Below are 16,506 nucleotides of genomic sequence, written 5' to 3' on the forward strand. Positions count from 1 at the left end.
CAAATAAGTAATTTCACTGTAGATTAAAACAGCAGATAAATAATCAAAAGGCTTAACTTACAATTCAAGATTGATTATTCAAGTCAGAAAAAATCTGTTTTCTCTGAAAATATGATATACGGTGAGGTCGGTTAGAACGGAGTTGCGTCAGCGTTTCTGGGATAATGCACTTGTGTGTGACTGAGTGTGCTCTTTGCCCACAATGCTGGGGGGAGCATTACAGGATCTGTGACTGGACACGTCAGCTGGCCATTCTCTATCTATTACTACCCCCCCCACCCGTCAATGAAACCTGCTTTCCAAGTTCCTTCTACTTCATATTTTTGAGTTAATATGCAAATCACTTCAGTATTTAAAACAAAACTACACATTTTCTATAAGAAATACTTTGGAATTTTAAATAAATATTGCTCTTCTCCCTATTTTCCAGAAGATACAATATATGCAACGCTTTTGGATAGAGCACTGGGGAAAGTGGCCGGGGAAGTGGGGAGCAGAGGAGCAGGGCAACCAACACCACCTTCTGTAAAGGTGAAAGTGAGAAAGGTCAGTGAGTCCCTTTGCTCCGTCTCAAAGGTGGAGAATGAAGACTTTTATATGTACAGAAAGTTTTATTTCTACTTTTAAATATGTTTACTCTTATGAAATAGTAGCAAGCAAAGTAAACAATCACTTTTGGCATTTCCCAGGGTTCCACAGTTATAAAACAATTCATTGTATTTATCGTATTTATTTTTGTTCTCAGAGGCTATTATAAGAGGCTAGAATTTCATGCATGATCCAATTAACTAATTATACTTATTTAGATGCCATGAAATGCCTAATTGCAGTCACACATAGGAGATCACTGGCCTAATTACTTGTGCTAACAAAACTGTAGTCACAAAATTTCTTGGGTCAGACCACACAAAACTGTGGTCCTAATTACATACAGCATTGTTCTCAGTACAATTCAGTGTCCATGTTAGTCACCCATGTTTGGAAAGTAAGTTTACCTGGTAAAAACATTCTCCTTGCTTTACATTTTGTGTGCTAGCTTCTAATTCACTAAATCATCTCTGGGAAAATTTGAAAATAAAACTGCAGGGATACTAGAGAGAGGGTGTGAGATCACTTAGGTCGAGCAGGGCTAACCCCTTAGCAAAAGGGCATACAGTCGGTTCTCATTTAACCAGGCTCTGAGAAAGGACTGAAGTAAAACAATGATCTTTTTGTTGTGGAGAAAGACAATAAACCACAGATACTCCAAAGCAGCTCCCTGGTCTCCCAGCTAATGTTCCTTTTGGGCAAACCTGGGGCCCTCCTCTCATGTGCAGTGTCCCCATCCTGTGTGATTTGTTACATCCCCGTCAGATCAATGAGCAGGATTCACAAAAACAGCCTGACCTCATGAGGACCCTGGTCCTACAGGAAATGGCCACAGCCAGCTCCTCCACCACTCACTCCCCTTCTCCTTCTTGAGGAAGGGAGAGAAAGAAAGAAAAAATGAGAAGTGACTGACAATGTCTTCTTCTGAGATATGAAAAGGGCCAGTCAACAGTTAGTGAGAAGGAATGTGAACTGTGGTAATCTCCAAAAACATTTTCCATGTGCTCTGCCCTGGCTGCTGCCCTAAGCTGTCTTTATAAACAGGTTCAGGATTCGTCCAATAGTCCTGACTCCAAGTCTATATATATACATCTATTTCTGCAAACACTCTTTAGGTCTTCAGGATGCCTCTCTCCTCAAGCTCCCAATTGGATCCACTTTCCCAACATAGACAAAACACTCTTGGAATGGGAAAGAAAGTGGTGTGCATTATCTAAATTATCTTATTTTAGACTTCAAGATTCCACAGTATGCTTGCTTTACAGATAAGGAAACCAAGGTTTTGTCTAAGATAAGGGACAGTAAATGTGAGGATAAGAATCCATACTTAAAAAGAGTGACTGGCTCTAATAACCCTGTTCATTATATTCCCCTTTGAAAAAAACGTGTTTGGTTAAGTGTGTGGTGAAGAATTACTTTTGAACATGTATTACAAAATTATATAGAATAGTGACTTATGAAATGTATTAGAACTATCCTCAAACTTTTCTGAAACAGACCCTACCTTAGATAACCTTACTTCTTCGGTTGTCTTGGGCTGTCTTAGGCTGCTTTTTATTTTTCACTTACGCATTCTACTTTATAACTAGACTATAAGCTCCCCCAATGGCAGTGCCTACCACAGGGCATGTGAGCAGTATGTTCCTGCTATGGGGTATTTCTTTACCTGCTGGTCTGGTAAAGCACTCTGCGGCCCACCAACCATACTTCTGGATAAAGGCTTCCCTGAACCCCTCCCTGGTACAACAACTTTCCTCTCACTTACCGTGGAGAACCAATTTAAGACAAAAGATCATCAGCAGCCCTACCAAAAATAATCACATTTACCAAAGGTTATGACTGTAGAATACTGGTATCCGGTAAACACTTGAGGACTGTGGTTGTGTAAGAATAACAAGGAAGAGGGCTTACAGTGTTCTGTCATACTAGAACTGCAATTTTATTCATGAAAATAATTTCTAATGCACTGACTTTTCTACGGAGTTCAGAAAGAACTTGTGATGGGTGCTGAGCTTCTTGGAGAACAGAATGTTTCATTTTACTCTAATTCATTCTATTACTGAATTAAACTTTGATGTATTGGTCTTGACAAGTGCTTCATGCTGATTGTATTGTATATGATAGTATAATCACTCCCCATGCATTTCCCACTGGCTGGCTGATTAATGCAATAGATTACCTGCAGCACTGATGGCAAGGGGGAATCACTGCCCTTCCATACCCTAAACTGCATTTCAATGTGTGTGCATGTGTTTTCATGCGTACACAGGCACCCATGAAGGACCACCTGTACATGGGTAGAGAAAGTGGGATAAACAGGAAGGTAGGAAAAGAAAACTGAGGACACAGTGAAAATTAATACCTTTCAATCAGTGTTTTCAGCACATCATAAATACTCGTTTCTTAATGCTTCTAGCTTTACACCTCAATTATTCATTCACTTTTTAATTCACAAATATTTGCTGAGCGCCAACTCTAGCCAGGCACGTTTTCCCTCACATTTATAGGAAAATTCACTTTAAAAAAATGTGTCACCAGACAATAGTTTAGTGGTTACCAGAGGGTAAGGGGGGTGGGGGGTGGGAGATGAGGGTAAGGGGGATCAAATATATGGTGATGGAAGGAGAACTGACTCTGGGTGGTGAACGCACAATGGGATTTATAGATGATGTAATACAGAATTGTACACCTGAAATCTATGTAATTTTGCTAACAATTGTCACCCCAATAAATTTAACAAATAAATTTAAAAAAAAAAAAGTGTCACTTTCAGTGTTCTAATTAGTGGGCAAAAAGGGAAAAAGGAGGTGAGGTTATCGAATGGACACTAATACAGAGATGAAAAAGTATGGCTATGAAGTTAGTTTAAATGCCCCAATAAAAGCAGAAACTATACAGTGAGTAGTTTAGCAGTTTCAAAACAAACAAATTCACTTTTTAATTCACAAATATTTGCTGAGCGCCAACTCTAGCCAGGCACGTTTTCCCTCACATTTATAGGAAAATTCACTTTAAAAAAATGTGTCACCAGACAATAGTTTAGTGGTTACCAGAGGGTAAGGGGGGTGGGGGGTGGGAGATGAGGGTAAGGGGGATCAAATATATGGTGATGGAAGGAGAACTGACTCTGGGTGGTGAACGCACAATGGGATTTATAGATGATGTAATACAGAATTGTACACCTGAAATCTATGTAATTTTGCTAACAATTGTCACCCCAATAAATTTAACAAATAAATTAAAAAAAAAAAAGTGTCACTTTCAGTGTTCTAATTAGTGGGCAAAAAGGGAAAAAGGAGGTGAGGTTATCGAATGGACACTAATACAGAGATGAAAAAGTATGGCTATGAAGTTAGTTTAAATGCCCCAATAAAAGCAGAAACTATACAGTGAGTAGTTTAGCAGTTTCAAAACAAACAAATTCTCTCTGATTACTTGTTCTTGGAGATGAGACTTTTGTGCTCTTGGCAGCATTTTGAAACCTAATGGGTCTCACAGGTCCCAGCTTAAATTTGACACAAGTGCCCTGTTCAGCCTCCTCCCATCCAAGCTCCTCAGCCCTTGCTCATCCACAAAGGAAGACTGTAGCTTCCCATCCAAGGCATTTCAAGACCGCTGATCGCTTAAGTCTATCTGAGCCCTAATTTATGAATGATTCTTACTTCTCCTCCGCTGAAGCAAAATTTGAAATTTATGAAAGTAACCCAAAATGAAACGGGCTGGGAAGCACGACCTAGGGTCAAGAAGGTCCAGCTGGTCATAGCTCCAAACCACAGAGATTCAGGTTTCTATTTCAAAGGTTATCTTTGCAGCAGAAGGCATAGAGTAGAGTGAGTTAGCCACCTTTTGGACAACTATTAACTAATCCTGGTTACTCGTCTTTAGATCAGAGCGTGAGAAAGACCTATGACCAGTTACTAACTCATCCAAGTAATTTAACATCAGAAAATACCTGTATTTTACTTACAGTCCTATTCTTATTTCAATTTGGAATTTTTAAATAAAATACTAAGAGCGTGTCATGCGATTACCAGACAAGCTCACAAAAATTTACCTGCTGCAAATCACTTACTGGCCTGCCTTCCCCCTAAACTATGTTAAGAGAAAGTTATTTATACAAATAAAAAGTGATTCTCAGGTACACCTCTAAGAAGAGCAGCTATTTAAAAGTCTATGAAAACAGTAACCATCAAACATGCATTTTAAATCTCAGAGTTCTTTGTTCTAGAGAAATCTGAATGGAAAGCCTAGTATGTAAAGTGGTGCAAGTCTCTGCTGGGATGGAGAGGACCTGCCCCCTTTGGGTGGCACGCTCCTTCCTCCTCCCCCTCGCACCCCAGGGGCTCTGTGAGGCAGTGTCTGAACACCCCGTCTAAAGGACAGCCATTAATCACCTCCCTGGGTTTTCCTCCCCGCTCATTAACTTACCTAAGCTTAAATTAACTACGGTAACATTTGCAAAGCACTTTGCTCAGTGCCAGCGCACAGAGAACAGCCAATGTGCGTCTGCTTCAGTCCTGGGCTTTACTTCTTCCACTCTAGCTCCCGGAAGCCCCTGGGAATCTCAGATGGCTTAAAATGGGGCTTCTCAGACCTCGTTAATTTTTGTATGTGCCACTTTAGGGTAAGAAATGGTGAAAGAAAATGATCCTGTGCCTGTCTTTCTTCATTTTTACTCTCTCCCTTTCCTTACATTCTACCATGATGGTACCCTCTTGAGATCCACAATTTAGCAAGGAGACCTCCTCCACCCCCACCCCCAGCCCTTGGCTGCCAGTTTCTTGAGGACAAATGCAATACTAATTCTTAGGAAGTGAAAGGAGTGAAAAGAGAACTTTTCTAAAATTGATGTGAGGGAGAAAAGGATACATTACACCAATGCTCTGACATTCTTATTACCCACTAATGTGAGACTAGTATTTACTACGAATGGTCTCATGTTACAAATAGTAAGACAGCATAAAAAAAAGTAACTGGAACCCATTCTTGGTACAAACACACTATATATATATAACACAGGACACTAAAGCGTAGTAGAATGAATCATAAGGCATCTTAACTCCTAATCAAATCTCCAAGGTATTTAAAATAGAGTTTTATAAAAATACACAAGGGGGTGATCCCTAAGTGTGGTTACAAATTACCCAATTGTGCACCTAAATAACTTAGACAATGACAAGCATTTAGAATCTCCGATTGGTTAGATAATGGGATTAAATGATCTGTAAAGATCTCTTTCAATCCTGAGAATCTACTATTGTATATTAATATGTATTTAAAATTTTTTCTCTTTATTTCCATTCTTTCCCATGCAGGGTACTGAATGGATAATTAAACCCTAGCAGTTGCAGTCAAGAGAAGGATGGTTGGTAGCATTACACACGAAGTATTTACCATAGGTTTGCTCACTGTGTAGAAACAGGAATTCTCTCTTTTGGTTAACTTCTGACCCAAACTACAAGTTATTCTGCCTATTTAAGGAAACAGAGAAGAAACCCCTCCTTCCCATCCCCACAGCAGAGCAGAACGCAGAGGCCTCTGGCCCAAGCATACAAAGGTCTCACACAGAAAGCAGTAGGACTGCAGAACAGAGACAGAAACCAGGCCCCCGTAATGAAGACCCAGCAGCAGAGAGGCCTTGTGAGAACAGTGCTGGAGGGAAGCAAAGCCTCCTGAGCAATACAATTGACAAAGCCTGTGTATTTAGAGGGAGCTCTGAATCACGAGGGGAGCAGCCGAGACCGAGATAGGAGCCCCCACAACAGCGTTGCCGAGCAGGACAGCCCAGTCCCATGTGCAGGAGGCATCTGCAGAGCCCACAGGCCACATCAGGTAAACACGTACTGACAACAGTGTCATCCGCAGGGCCTGGTATAGACCAGCATGAAGACAGTGACCTAAGGTCTTCACCGGCTCCTTAGCAAAGGGGACTGGATAATGAGACCAAAACCTCACTGCATCCCATCTACAGCATGTAGCATCTGCATTTTATGATAAGCTTCAGTTTAATACTTAATCTAGTTCTCAATCAATGGCCTATATCTGGCTCTTCCACGTCAATGTTTGTTTTTTCCAGAGTCTGAAGTGAGAGTCTCTTGAAACACAGATGAGCAACTAGACTAAGTAAGCCCTGCGGACTGCTGCCGCCAGGACTGTCAGGCACGCATAGGCAGAGCGGGCCAGGGGGCTTTCACAGGGTGGTATGGTCTCCGAGGCGAGCTGCACTCTGCCCTCGCTCTGCTCTAAACAGAGAGACTGCCTGACGGAGAGGCATGTTACAGTCTTTTAAAATAAACTGAGGACAGTGTCTAGTTTGGTAGTTACGTCTTTGAAGTCACTGTCACCTGGGATAAAATTCCTGCTCTGCTGCTGTGACCTCAGGCAAGGTATATAGACTCCTTAAGCCTGTTTTTCAGGCTGTGAAGTTAAGGTTAATAACTGTACCTATCTCACAGGGTTGTTTGAAGAATTAGATAAAATAACACATGAATAAATGCTTAGCATCGTGCCTAATAAATAAATGTTGGCATCTGTGTTATCTCTAGTAGCTGGACAAAAGTGGGAAATAAAACAAAGCAAAAATCTGTATCCTATGATGTCTCTCTCTGTCTTCCCTTTGCAGCTAACAGGGAAGAGGAACAAGATTGGATTGAAAATGTGAAGGCAACATTTTTGATCATGAATTCCAACCCTTCATACCGTCCTTCATTGAGCCCATCCCTGTCTTTGTTCATGTTATTCCTTTCTTCTGGAATATTCTCATTGCTTCTTCCCTACAGCTCATCTCCATGAACATCTTGTAAAACTACGTGAAGTCTGTACACATATTTGTACTAATATGTGAATAAATCACCCTATCAAAGTTCTCCTCAGTTCCTTCATGCCTGTTCTAATTTCTCACGTCTCTGGATGGCTGCAGCTCTCTAATCTCTCCTTACTACTAGTACCATTGTCAACAGTAAAACCAAGTATTTTATACATCTACTCCCCTGGACATAGGAAGTAGTTAAGACATACTGATAAGATGTACCACAATAAGGCTTCTGGAAAGAAGGGTTAACAAGAGGGCTCTGAGGGGGTGTAAGTGGTAAAGCTGGATTCTCCTTGTGCCCAGGAAAGACAAACTGGTGGGTAACGAGCAATCCCGACAATGTGGCTCATTAGGATTACACTGTACAGTCACAGCTACATGGAAGTTTACAGGTCTGGACTGACATGGTTTTGCTGCAAGGGGGCTCTGGGAATCGCTGCTTTCTCCCTGGCACTAGCAAAGAGGTAACTAACTACTTATATGGCAAACTATATCAGAATGCTTTCTAGTTCTCAATGAGAAGCAGTTACTCTTTGGCCATTCACTAACCACTACCAACTTCCAAATGTGGATAGCTTGAGTTTAAATTTACCATAAAAACTAAGTAAGGGGCTCAAACTATGGTGTGTGTGTGTGTGTGTGTGTGTGTGCGCGCGTGCGCACGCGGGGTGGTGGTGGTGGTGGAGGTGGTAGTGGTGGTGGTGCAGGTGGAGATGGTGGTGGTAGAGGAGGTGTTACTAAGCCTACTGCTTTCAGAGATGTAAGACGGCATTTCACAAAAATTTCTCCACAATTATACCCAAAGCAGTCTTTAAACTCTTCTGTCTGGCTGTGCGTAAAGGCTCTCCTGACTTACTCAGTGTATCCTTTTGAATGTGTGACGTAAGTATACGCTTTCTTCCTTACTCAAGAATAATGTGGGTGGATAGATGCAGAATAGGCCCACAGAGATGACCGCGTGTATCTGGGAAGGTAGAAGGGACAGTGTTCTCTGGATCCACAGGATAGGTCATTTTCAGTATTTTTTTACTAAATGCGGTCCTAATGGGTAGACTGAGTTCTCTGCTGCTAAACATAAATTTGTGCTGACTCCAAGTGTCCTGAATTTGTAAACCCTCGCAACATGTCCAGCAATATTGTAGCCGTTGCATAGTAACAGTGGACAAACTAACCTTAGCATGAAATTCAAACTAGAAAAAAGCATCTAACTATGGCGACTTCTGCTCACATAGAGTTAGACATCCTGAGATCAAAAGCTTTGAAAAGAAATCTGAGTGGTACCATCTTGTGCCTGTGAACTGAATGAGCACAGCTGAGAACAGCAAGGCTCTTGCCGTGGCCTTTCCCTAAGAAACAGGGTTCATATGCTAGGAAGCAAAGCACATGACTCAGCTTGGAGAGAAAGTTAAGTGCTTAAAATTTTGGGGAAAAACATATTATGCAATACTTGAAAATGAAAATTTAAGAATTTTTCCCTGTGATAAAACTGTAATTAAATCTTATTGAACTGTTTCCTCTAATGACATCCATTTTAATTAGTTTTTAATAGACTGGCAGCCACAACCTATAGTTTTATGAAGCAAAGGAAAATTACAGTCTAGGAAGACATTTAAGGAAAAGAGACCCATCAACACAGATGAGAGGTTACAATATATCCCCTCATCCCTAAAGACCCCGACGGTAATTAAGTGCGCTGAACAGACAGCCATTAGGGCTAACAGTAGGTGTGCTCGCCACCAATCGGCACTGGGTTGTTCTTTGAAATCCAAGGGTTACACATGTGATCTGCTTTCCAGAAAATGTGCGTGTCACAGAATAAAGAATGCAACTGAAGAGGTGTGTGTTCTACAGCTCTACTAAATGTGAAGCCTCTCCCATTGTTAACGGGCTTTCTGTCGTGAGATTTTAATATACACATTTTATTACAGCTGGTCATGACAACACTCATCTCAAGAAGATTGCCGTATGTTTAGGAAAATGAACATCACGTAGAGAAAGTAAAATTAATATTTGAAAAACTGATTCACATACAAGATAAATGTATCTGCAAATGAGATGCACTAAACAGGAGCTTAATAGTATGCATTTCTATTTATTTCCTACTACATTATGAAAATCAGGGAGTAAATCACAAAAATTAACTCAGACCAAATGAGTATTATAGGCACTTATTTTAGAAAAGAAGAACTGAGCATAATTAGTCCCTCTGTTAGCCAAAGGTTGGGGAAAGAAACTGGGCCTGTTGCTACGGTACCGCAAATAAGTTTGCATTATTTATTTGAAAGAGAGACAATGTTAAATAAGTGTTATTTTTAAAACTAATTTTGAAACATCAACACTTAAATTTTTAATAAATCACATATTCTCAGAATATTGTAAAGCTTGGGGAGGAGCATATCTGATTCCAAGGAAAAAATAAAATTTTGTAGTCTAACAATCTGATGCCTCCAAACTCTTCTGCCAAGAAGCAGTTACTTGGCTAAGACACTCTTACTTGTACACTTTCATCAGATTAAGGCTTTCGTGCCAGGAATCTTTTTTTTTCCTGGTGTATTGGCCATTGCCAGAAATGGACCCATCGAATCCACCAGTGCTAAGGAGTTAAGTATCTGAGATTTAATTTAACAGTTTCAGCTTTATTAAGCTGTCACAGAGCGGCCCCACTTTGATAACAGTAGCTGCTCCAATTATGGCTTGGTTTAGGGTTGACAAGTATAATGATTCATTCGTGGCACATGAGAAGCAATAAAAGGTTGTTTTGCATTACAGCTTTAAAAATGTGGGCACTTTTTTCATTTAATTTGTCACTTAGCTTTTGCTAAGAGGACATTTAAATTGCAGTAAAAGGCAAATGGGGCTTTTAGTTTAAATGTAATCCCCATATTTAAATGATCTGTAATGGTGCAGTGTTGGAGTGGGAACACTATTGTCTCACAGTGGGTCCTGATGGTGACATGTGACATTTGTATTCAGGTCCTGTATTATCCATGTGGCTAAAGGGCTTCCAATTTCATTTCACAGCCAGAAGCCTGCAGAAAACACCAATTAACTTGCAGATCCCATTTGCCGACAAAACTCAGCCTCTTCTCAATGTCTGGCATCTGGCAGTGCTCAGCATTTAATTCCAAAGCAGAGCCTTGAAGCAATGAGAGCCCTGTGCAGGGGCACGAAGTCAAATTCCCCCATTTTACTAACCCAAATCCTTTCCTTTTGTAGTCCAGAAGCAACCTGTAGTTAATATTTTGGTGAATGAATATTAAGATGTGATAGCTATTGGTACGTCTATGTGGGATTCTTCACAGAACTTCGACCCCATGAAAATGGCAAGTGACCCCTTGCTTGCCATCAGAATACCGAGAAGAATTTGTAGCAGTCTAGTAATGACTGGGGAGTGGGGGTGTGAAAAAAGAAAACACAGGGCAAGAAGATGTATTCTTCATCCTGGACTGAAATCAAAGAACTTGAATATTGAATAGAGCCTGGTCCATAACTAGCAAGTAGTCCATCAGAGGGCACAACTAGAATCAGCTGGTGGAAACGTCCACCTAATGAGAATTTATACTTTTGATTGAGCGTTAAGGTACATACCATTTTCAAAACCAATTTGGAAAAGATGTGATTAATGGATTACATGTGAACTATGTAAACTTTGACGGTATCACTTGTATTTTTTCAGGTAACAAAAAAATTTAGTTGGCATTTTCTTCCTAATAAGCTATTTGCAATTCTAAGTTTCTCTAAGTACCAAAGTTCTTTAAGTTTTATTCATGTAACATTAATTCAATAATTTTTCCTTAAATGATTCCCTTCATTATAGATTTTTAATACTCATCCTTTTTACCATCATAAACCAACTACTCAATTCAATATTTACTGTACAGCTACAAAATTGGGAGGGTTTACTTGGAAAAGTAAATCATTCAGTATTCTACACAAATAGTTGTTTAATCCATGCATTACATCCATGTTCTCCAACCACCAACCACACCATGTCCCCAAACATTCTTCTAATATGGTTGGAACTATCTACTGTAGTTATAGATTAGTTAGGGGAAAGGTCATTACTATTATTTCGGGTGACCCAAGAAAAATACCAAGATTAAATTGGCAGATATATACAGAGGGTGCCAAAAAAATGTATACACATTTTAAGAAAGGAAAACTGTATTAAAATTGTAACAATATATACTGATAACAAAAGATGAATACAAATCATGTTTGACTTCTGCAATTACAAGAGGTGCTCAAAGTGGTTACCATCAGCGTATAGACACTCTGATTACGGCAAACTACTGCTTGAGCAACGTGGACGAAAGTGTCCACTTGTACACAATTTTTTGGCACCCCCAGTATATACACAAGAGTTAAGAGTTGCCATCCACAGCCAAGTTCCTGAACACACATCCTATTAATAAGAAAAAGGACTTGGATGTCAAATTCTACCAACTTGCTGCATAACCCTACGTCATACAGTGTCATCTCCTGGAAGTCTCCTAACCTCTCCAGACTTTAGTTTCCTTATCTGTGAAAGAGTTTATCTTAAAGGGCCCTTCCAATTATTATGATCACGTAGTATCTTCATGAACAGCACTTTCTCTTGGTCTAGACTAGATGTGGGATCAGTCAGCATGACGTGTTCTATGATTAGCCACGAGGAAGAGAGAAGGTGAGTTATGACAAGTTCTTCTACTCAACTGCATTGAGACTAGGATCTTCTGGTAAATATATCCAGAACATAAAATTAATATAGGCACGTAACAGTGTATTGCCAACAAGATTTGTCAAAAATTCCATTCACCACATACAGATTTCTTAATAGAATGACAAAATAACAACTACATTATTAATTTCCTAGCAATGAGCATTAAGTAACAAGCGTCATCCCCCAAAATTTCCTGGTGAATATGACTAGGAGATTTCTCATTTTTTCAACCACCTGCTATACTAATATCTTTACAACCAAGGATTTAGAAAGCAAGAAAAATTAGAGTTTGCTGTATCTTCCATTCTGATGGTCAACAGTCTAAGTCTGTAACAGTTAAAATATAAAACGAATGTTCAAACTATTTTTGATATTTTTAATGTCGGCAAAAGGGGAAAATAGCTAAATTTTAGCTGCATTGATTACAATATTATTCTAGAAATAAGTAACCTGCTCTATTATACAAAATACCTATTTTAAAATAATACAGCTTTTCCCCACCAAATATTTAAAGGTAGATTCTTGTGCTCGCTTTCCTCAAGATTAGACAATTCCCCCAAAACCCTGCCAAGATTGTTTCCTGCAAAGTCCTTATTCTTCCTCTTGTTCTAACCAGTGTATAACGGCAACAAGCACACATCTCAGCAGCTCTCTCTTCAGCAATAGTCTGACTGTGCTCTGTAAACATTCAACATGGTCTTTATCCATATAACTCAATGGCAATCCGTCAGGATATGTAAGTTTATATTTACCCAGCTCATCCCAGAGCTGCCTATATTTGTCAGTCATCGCAGTGCCCTGTTGCCTCCAAAGTGACAGCCGAGGGTCAGCCATGAACTGCTCTGTTATCAGCGTCAACATGCGGGCGCCATTGGAGTCCCTCATCTTCAGCATTTCCCGCACCTGGTGGGGCAAAAGCAGACCTTCAGGAAAATGTTCAAAAACAAACAGTAACACAGACGTACACTGCTTCTCTTTATTTTTTTCTTGGTGAGGGGGAGTTAAGTCTTGAAACCAGCCCTCATAAGCAAACAAAAGTTGTTAAAAACTGACCTCTATCCTAAACAGCAATTTAATCAGAGAACTAATTTCTTAAAATTATGTTTTAGAATCCACAAAAAGAAAAGAAATTTGGCTAATTTCCCAATTCCAAAAAAAATAATAATAAATCGCCAGCGTACAGAAAAACCACCAAAACGAACAGGACGTAGCATGAGGCATCTTCCTGCCTCTCCAGCTGATCACTCTCACCACCAGAACAGTGGAGCCTAAAGCGTCTGTTGAGACCTCTTTAGGAATCTTCTACATTGATTTGATAATGTTTATAATAATAGCATCTGTTCTTCTATTTTTTAAAAACCACTTCATTGAGATATAATTCACATACCATACAATTCACCAATTTAAACTGTATAATTCAATGGTTTTTAGTATATTCACAGAGTTTGTGCAAGTCTTCAGTTTTTGAGGTAAATTAGTAATATTTCAGTTAAGTTCTCTGGCACCAAAGCGGTATCATGCTTCTAATTCACTCAGATGGGATTGTTTCTGCAATGGTAAGAGGAAATGGACAGGGCTGTAGGTTCAAGAACTCTCTGGGCTCTAAATGAATAATCCATGAAGCAGAATCATAACCACTGACCTAGGAAGTTAAGTTGGCCTCTCAAGCTGGAACCTCAAGTTCTGTCCTTTACGCTTGTGCTACATTTCCCAAAAAGAAAGGAAGTAAAGAAACACGAAGCTAAGTCTCTCTACAGGAAACCTAAGTGAACCTATCCATTCCCAAAGTATGTATAGCTATGTGCTCAACAAATAAGAACCCCAGCTGAACACTAGTTCTCCCTGCAGGAAATTGCTGAAGCAAAAGGTCTTAAGCAGAGGGAAAGGAAAGGTAAGTCCTTTACTTCAAGATTCTAAGTGAAAGGCAAATAAGGGAGGAAACGGCAGATCTCCAATAAAGCAACCCAAACCTTCAGCCCAACAGATCCTGCCTCAGGCTTGTGCCCTGGCAAGTGATAAAACCCCTCACGGGTTTTAGAAATGTGAGCCTTGGAAAGAACTCAAAAGCACTTCTACACTGAATCACAAGGGTTGTGCTTGCTTCCAGGAAGGTTATTTCAATAATCTTTAAAAGGAATTTATTAGCAATATGGAAGCACTAAAAAGTTATGAACAGATGAAGACTGGGAGAAAGAAAGGGACTTGCCATTTATTGGCCATCGTGCTAAAGAGTTTTGCATTTATAACAACCATATAAAGTAGGCCAGATTATAATCTCCCTTTTATGAATTATAAAACCATGCCTCAGAGAAGTAACTTGCCCAAAGGACAAAAGGAACAACTGTGATCAGAACCCAGATCTGCCTTAACTCTACTTAACTCTGCAATTTAAGCCATTTCCACAATTAGATGTTGCTGTTACTTCTCATGGCATACATAATGTATACACCATGTATAGGGATTAAACATAGCAACTGCAGGCCAGTCTAATACCTTTCGCATTGCTTCCACTAAGCCACAGTATATTCTCTGCTGACATGAGAACCTATGAAATACTTCCTGTGAGTCTAAACATACTAAACCTTTCATATTACTAATACATAAAATTTGATTTAATGTTTACTTTCCTGAAAAATTTCTAACCTGTTACTCAGCTAGAAATAGCAATGAAAACAAACACTTTACTAGTAAGCATACAAACCAGAACTATAATATTAACCAACACTCAAGTACTATATCTGTAGCCGAATGGGAATTAATTTTCAGACTGTTGACTCTGAGGTGTTACAGGAGTTTTAGAGTGTCTATGAATTACCAAAGAATTATTAAATCATATGTGAAGTAGGTTTAGAGTTAAATGTATTTTATTGTAATATAATTCTCGGAAAATTGCCAATCTATGTATGGTATATAGGCAAATATTAAGAGGGTATAAATGAATCAGAACGCACTATTCTCTGGCCACAACCAGTAACAGAGTTTACTCTAATTCTTCTGAACTAAAAAAAAACAAAAAAACAAAAAACCTTTTTATTGTGAATATGAGAGAAGTTATTTATCAAAAGTATCAATGAACACAGTTATCTATTCCCTTAAAACCAATTTAATATTGGTTTAATTTTTTTAGTATTATTTTAAAAAATTATTAAAAAAGCATTTTATTTTTATCCAGTATTTAGAATTGTGTTTATGGTACTAAAAGTTCTGTATAAAGAAACAGATACAGCATCTGCTCACACATAACTTATAATGAAAATAACTTTGTTTCTTAGGCCATCCAATTTTGGTGATGAAAATTAAAATTTACCAAGACCCAACTACACGTCAGACATATCATCATTCAACGCAATGATCATAACAACTTGAGGAGATATTCCATTATGAGCTACTTCTATAGATGAGGAAACTGACTTAAATAACTTCTTAAGGTTCATACACCTAGTAAGGTTTAGAACTTACATTTGAACTCAGGTCTGCATGACTCCAAAGTCTATGCTTTGGAAACAAATTTAAAGATACTGACATTATGAAACTGAATACACCTTTTAAGGGCTGTATTCCAGGTGATGCTCTACTTGGGAAATTAACTAAAGAAAGAAAAAGCTTGAAAAGATGGCATTTAAAATAACATTAAGATATTTTTATTGTTTTCAGTATTGAAAGGTTTTGCAAAACTGTATAAATCATCACGATTTATTAATGGGAACTGAGACAAAAATGTTCCGTATCTTGTCTAAGGACATCTAAGCAAATTAATGCTTGCATTACAACACAGAAGTTTCTAATTGATTAGCTTAGATACTATATTAAAAAAAATTTTAATTAAAAAAAAAAAGTCTTTACCCTATAGTAAACATGGTCATATAAAATGAGACTTTCTATATATGTATATATTTGGAATATTTCTTTAAAAATTAACAATCATACCTTTGCAAAGAGCAAATTAAGCTGCTTCCCTGATCCGTGGTACCCGCCCTGGGAAAGGAACAGTTTAACCTGTTCTTGAACCTGCTCTTCATCTAAGTGCCAGCAGTTTTCATCATCTATACTAGCACCTGCTGTTGGATCAGGAGCACCTAGAAATAAAAAGAAAAAATAACACATATGCTAGATAAGAACTCTGTGCTAAAAGGGCTCTGATAATAAACTTGAAAAGAATTGAAATTGTGTAGTTTTTGCCTAAACACTTTTTAATCCAATCTCAATTTCAATTATACATACAAATTTATGACGGAAAATAAATACAAGAATCATTCTTTTATTTCCAGGACTTTCCTGACTTGTGCTAAACCAAAAGCAGATTACGTCAGAACTGAAATATTTCCATTTTTTAAGGTCAGAGACTATGCCTTTGGAGATGAATTTACAGGTACTTTAAAGAATAAAAAAGCCACAAAAATGTCTC

General features: G+C 38.7%; 1 protein-coding gene across 2 annotated transcripts in view; it reads right to left on the minus strand.

Annotated features, from left to right (window-relative positions):
• Positions 1-16,506, minus strand: part of ZSWIM6 (zinc finger SWIM-type containing 6) — a 184,179-nt gene that overhangs the window by 40,495 nt on the left and 127,178 nt on the right. For both annotated transcript variants that reach the window (XM_074328909.1, XM_074328910.1), the window contains exons 3-4: positions 16,029-16,177; positions 12,854-13,004 (exon numbers count right to left, since the gene is read on the minus strand). In XM_074328909.1, coding sequence (XP_074185010.1) covers positions 12,854-13,004; positions 16,029-16,177 — 300 coding nt within the window. The remainder of the gene's footprint in view (positions 1-12,853; positions 13,005-16,028; positions 16,178-16,506) is intronic.

This window comes from Rhinolophus sinicus, linkage group LG03 (genome assembly GCF_036562045.2).
Source record: "Rhinolophus sinicus isolate RSC01 linkage group LG03, ASM3656204v1, whole genome shotgun sequence".
Lineage (NCBI taxonomy): Eukaryota > Metazoa > Chordata > Mammalia > Chiroptera > Rhinolophidae > Rhinolophus > Rhinolophus sinicus.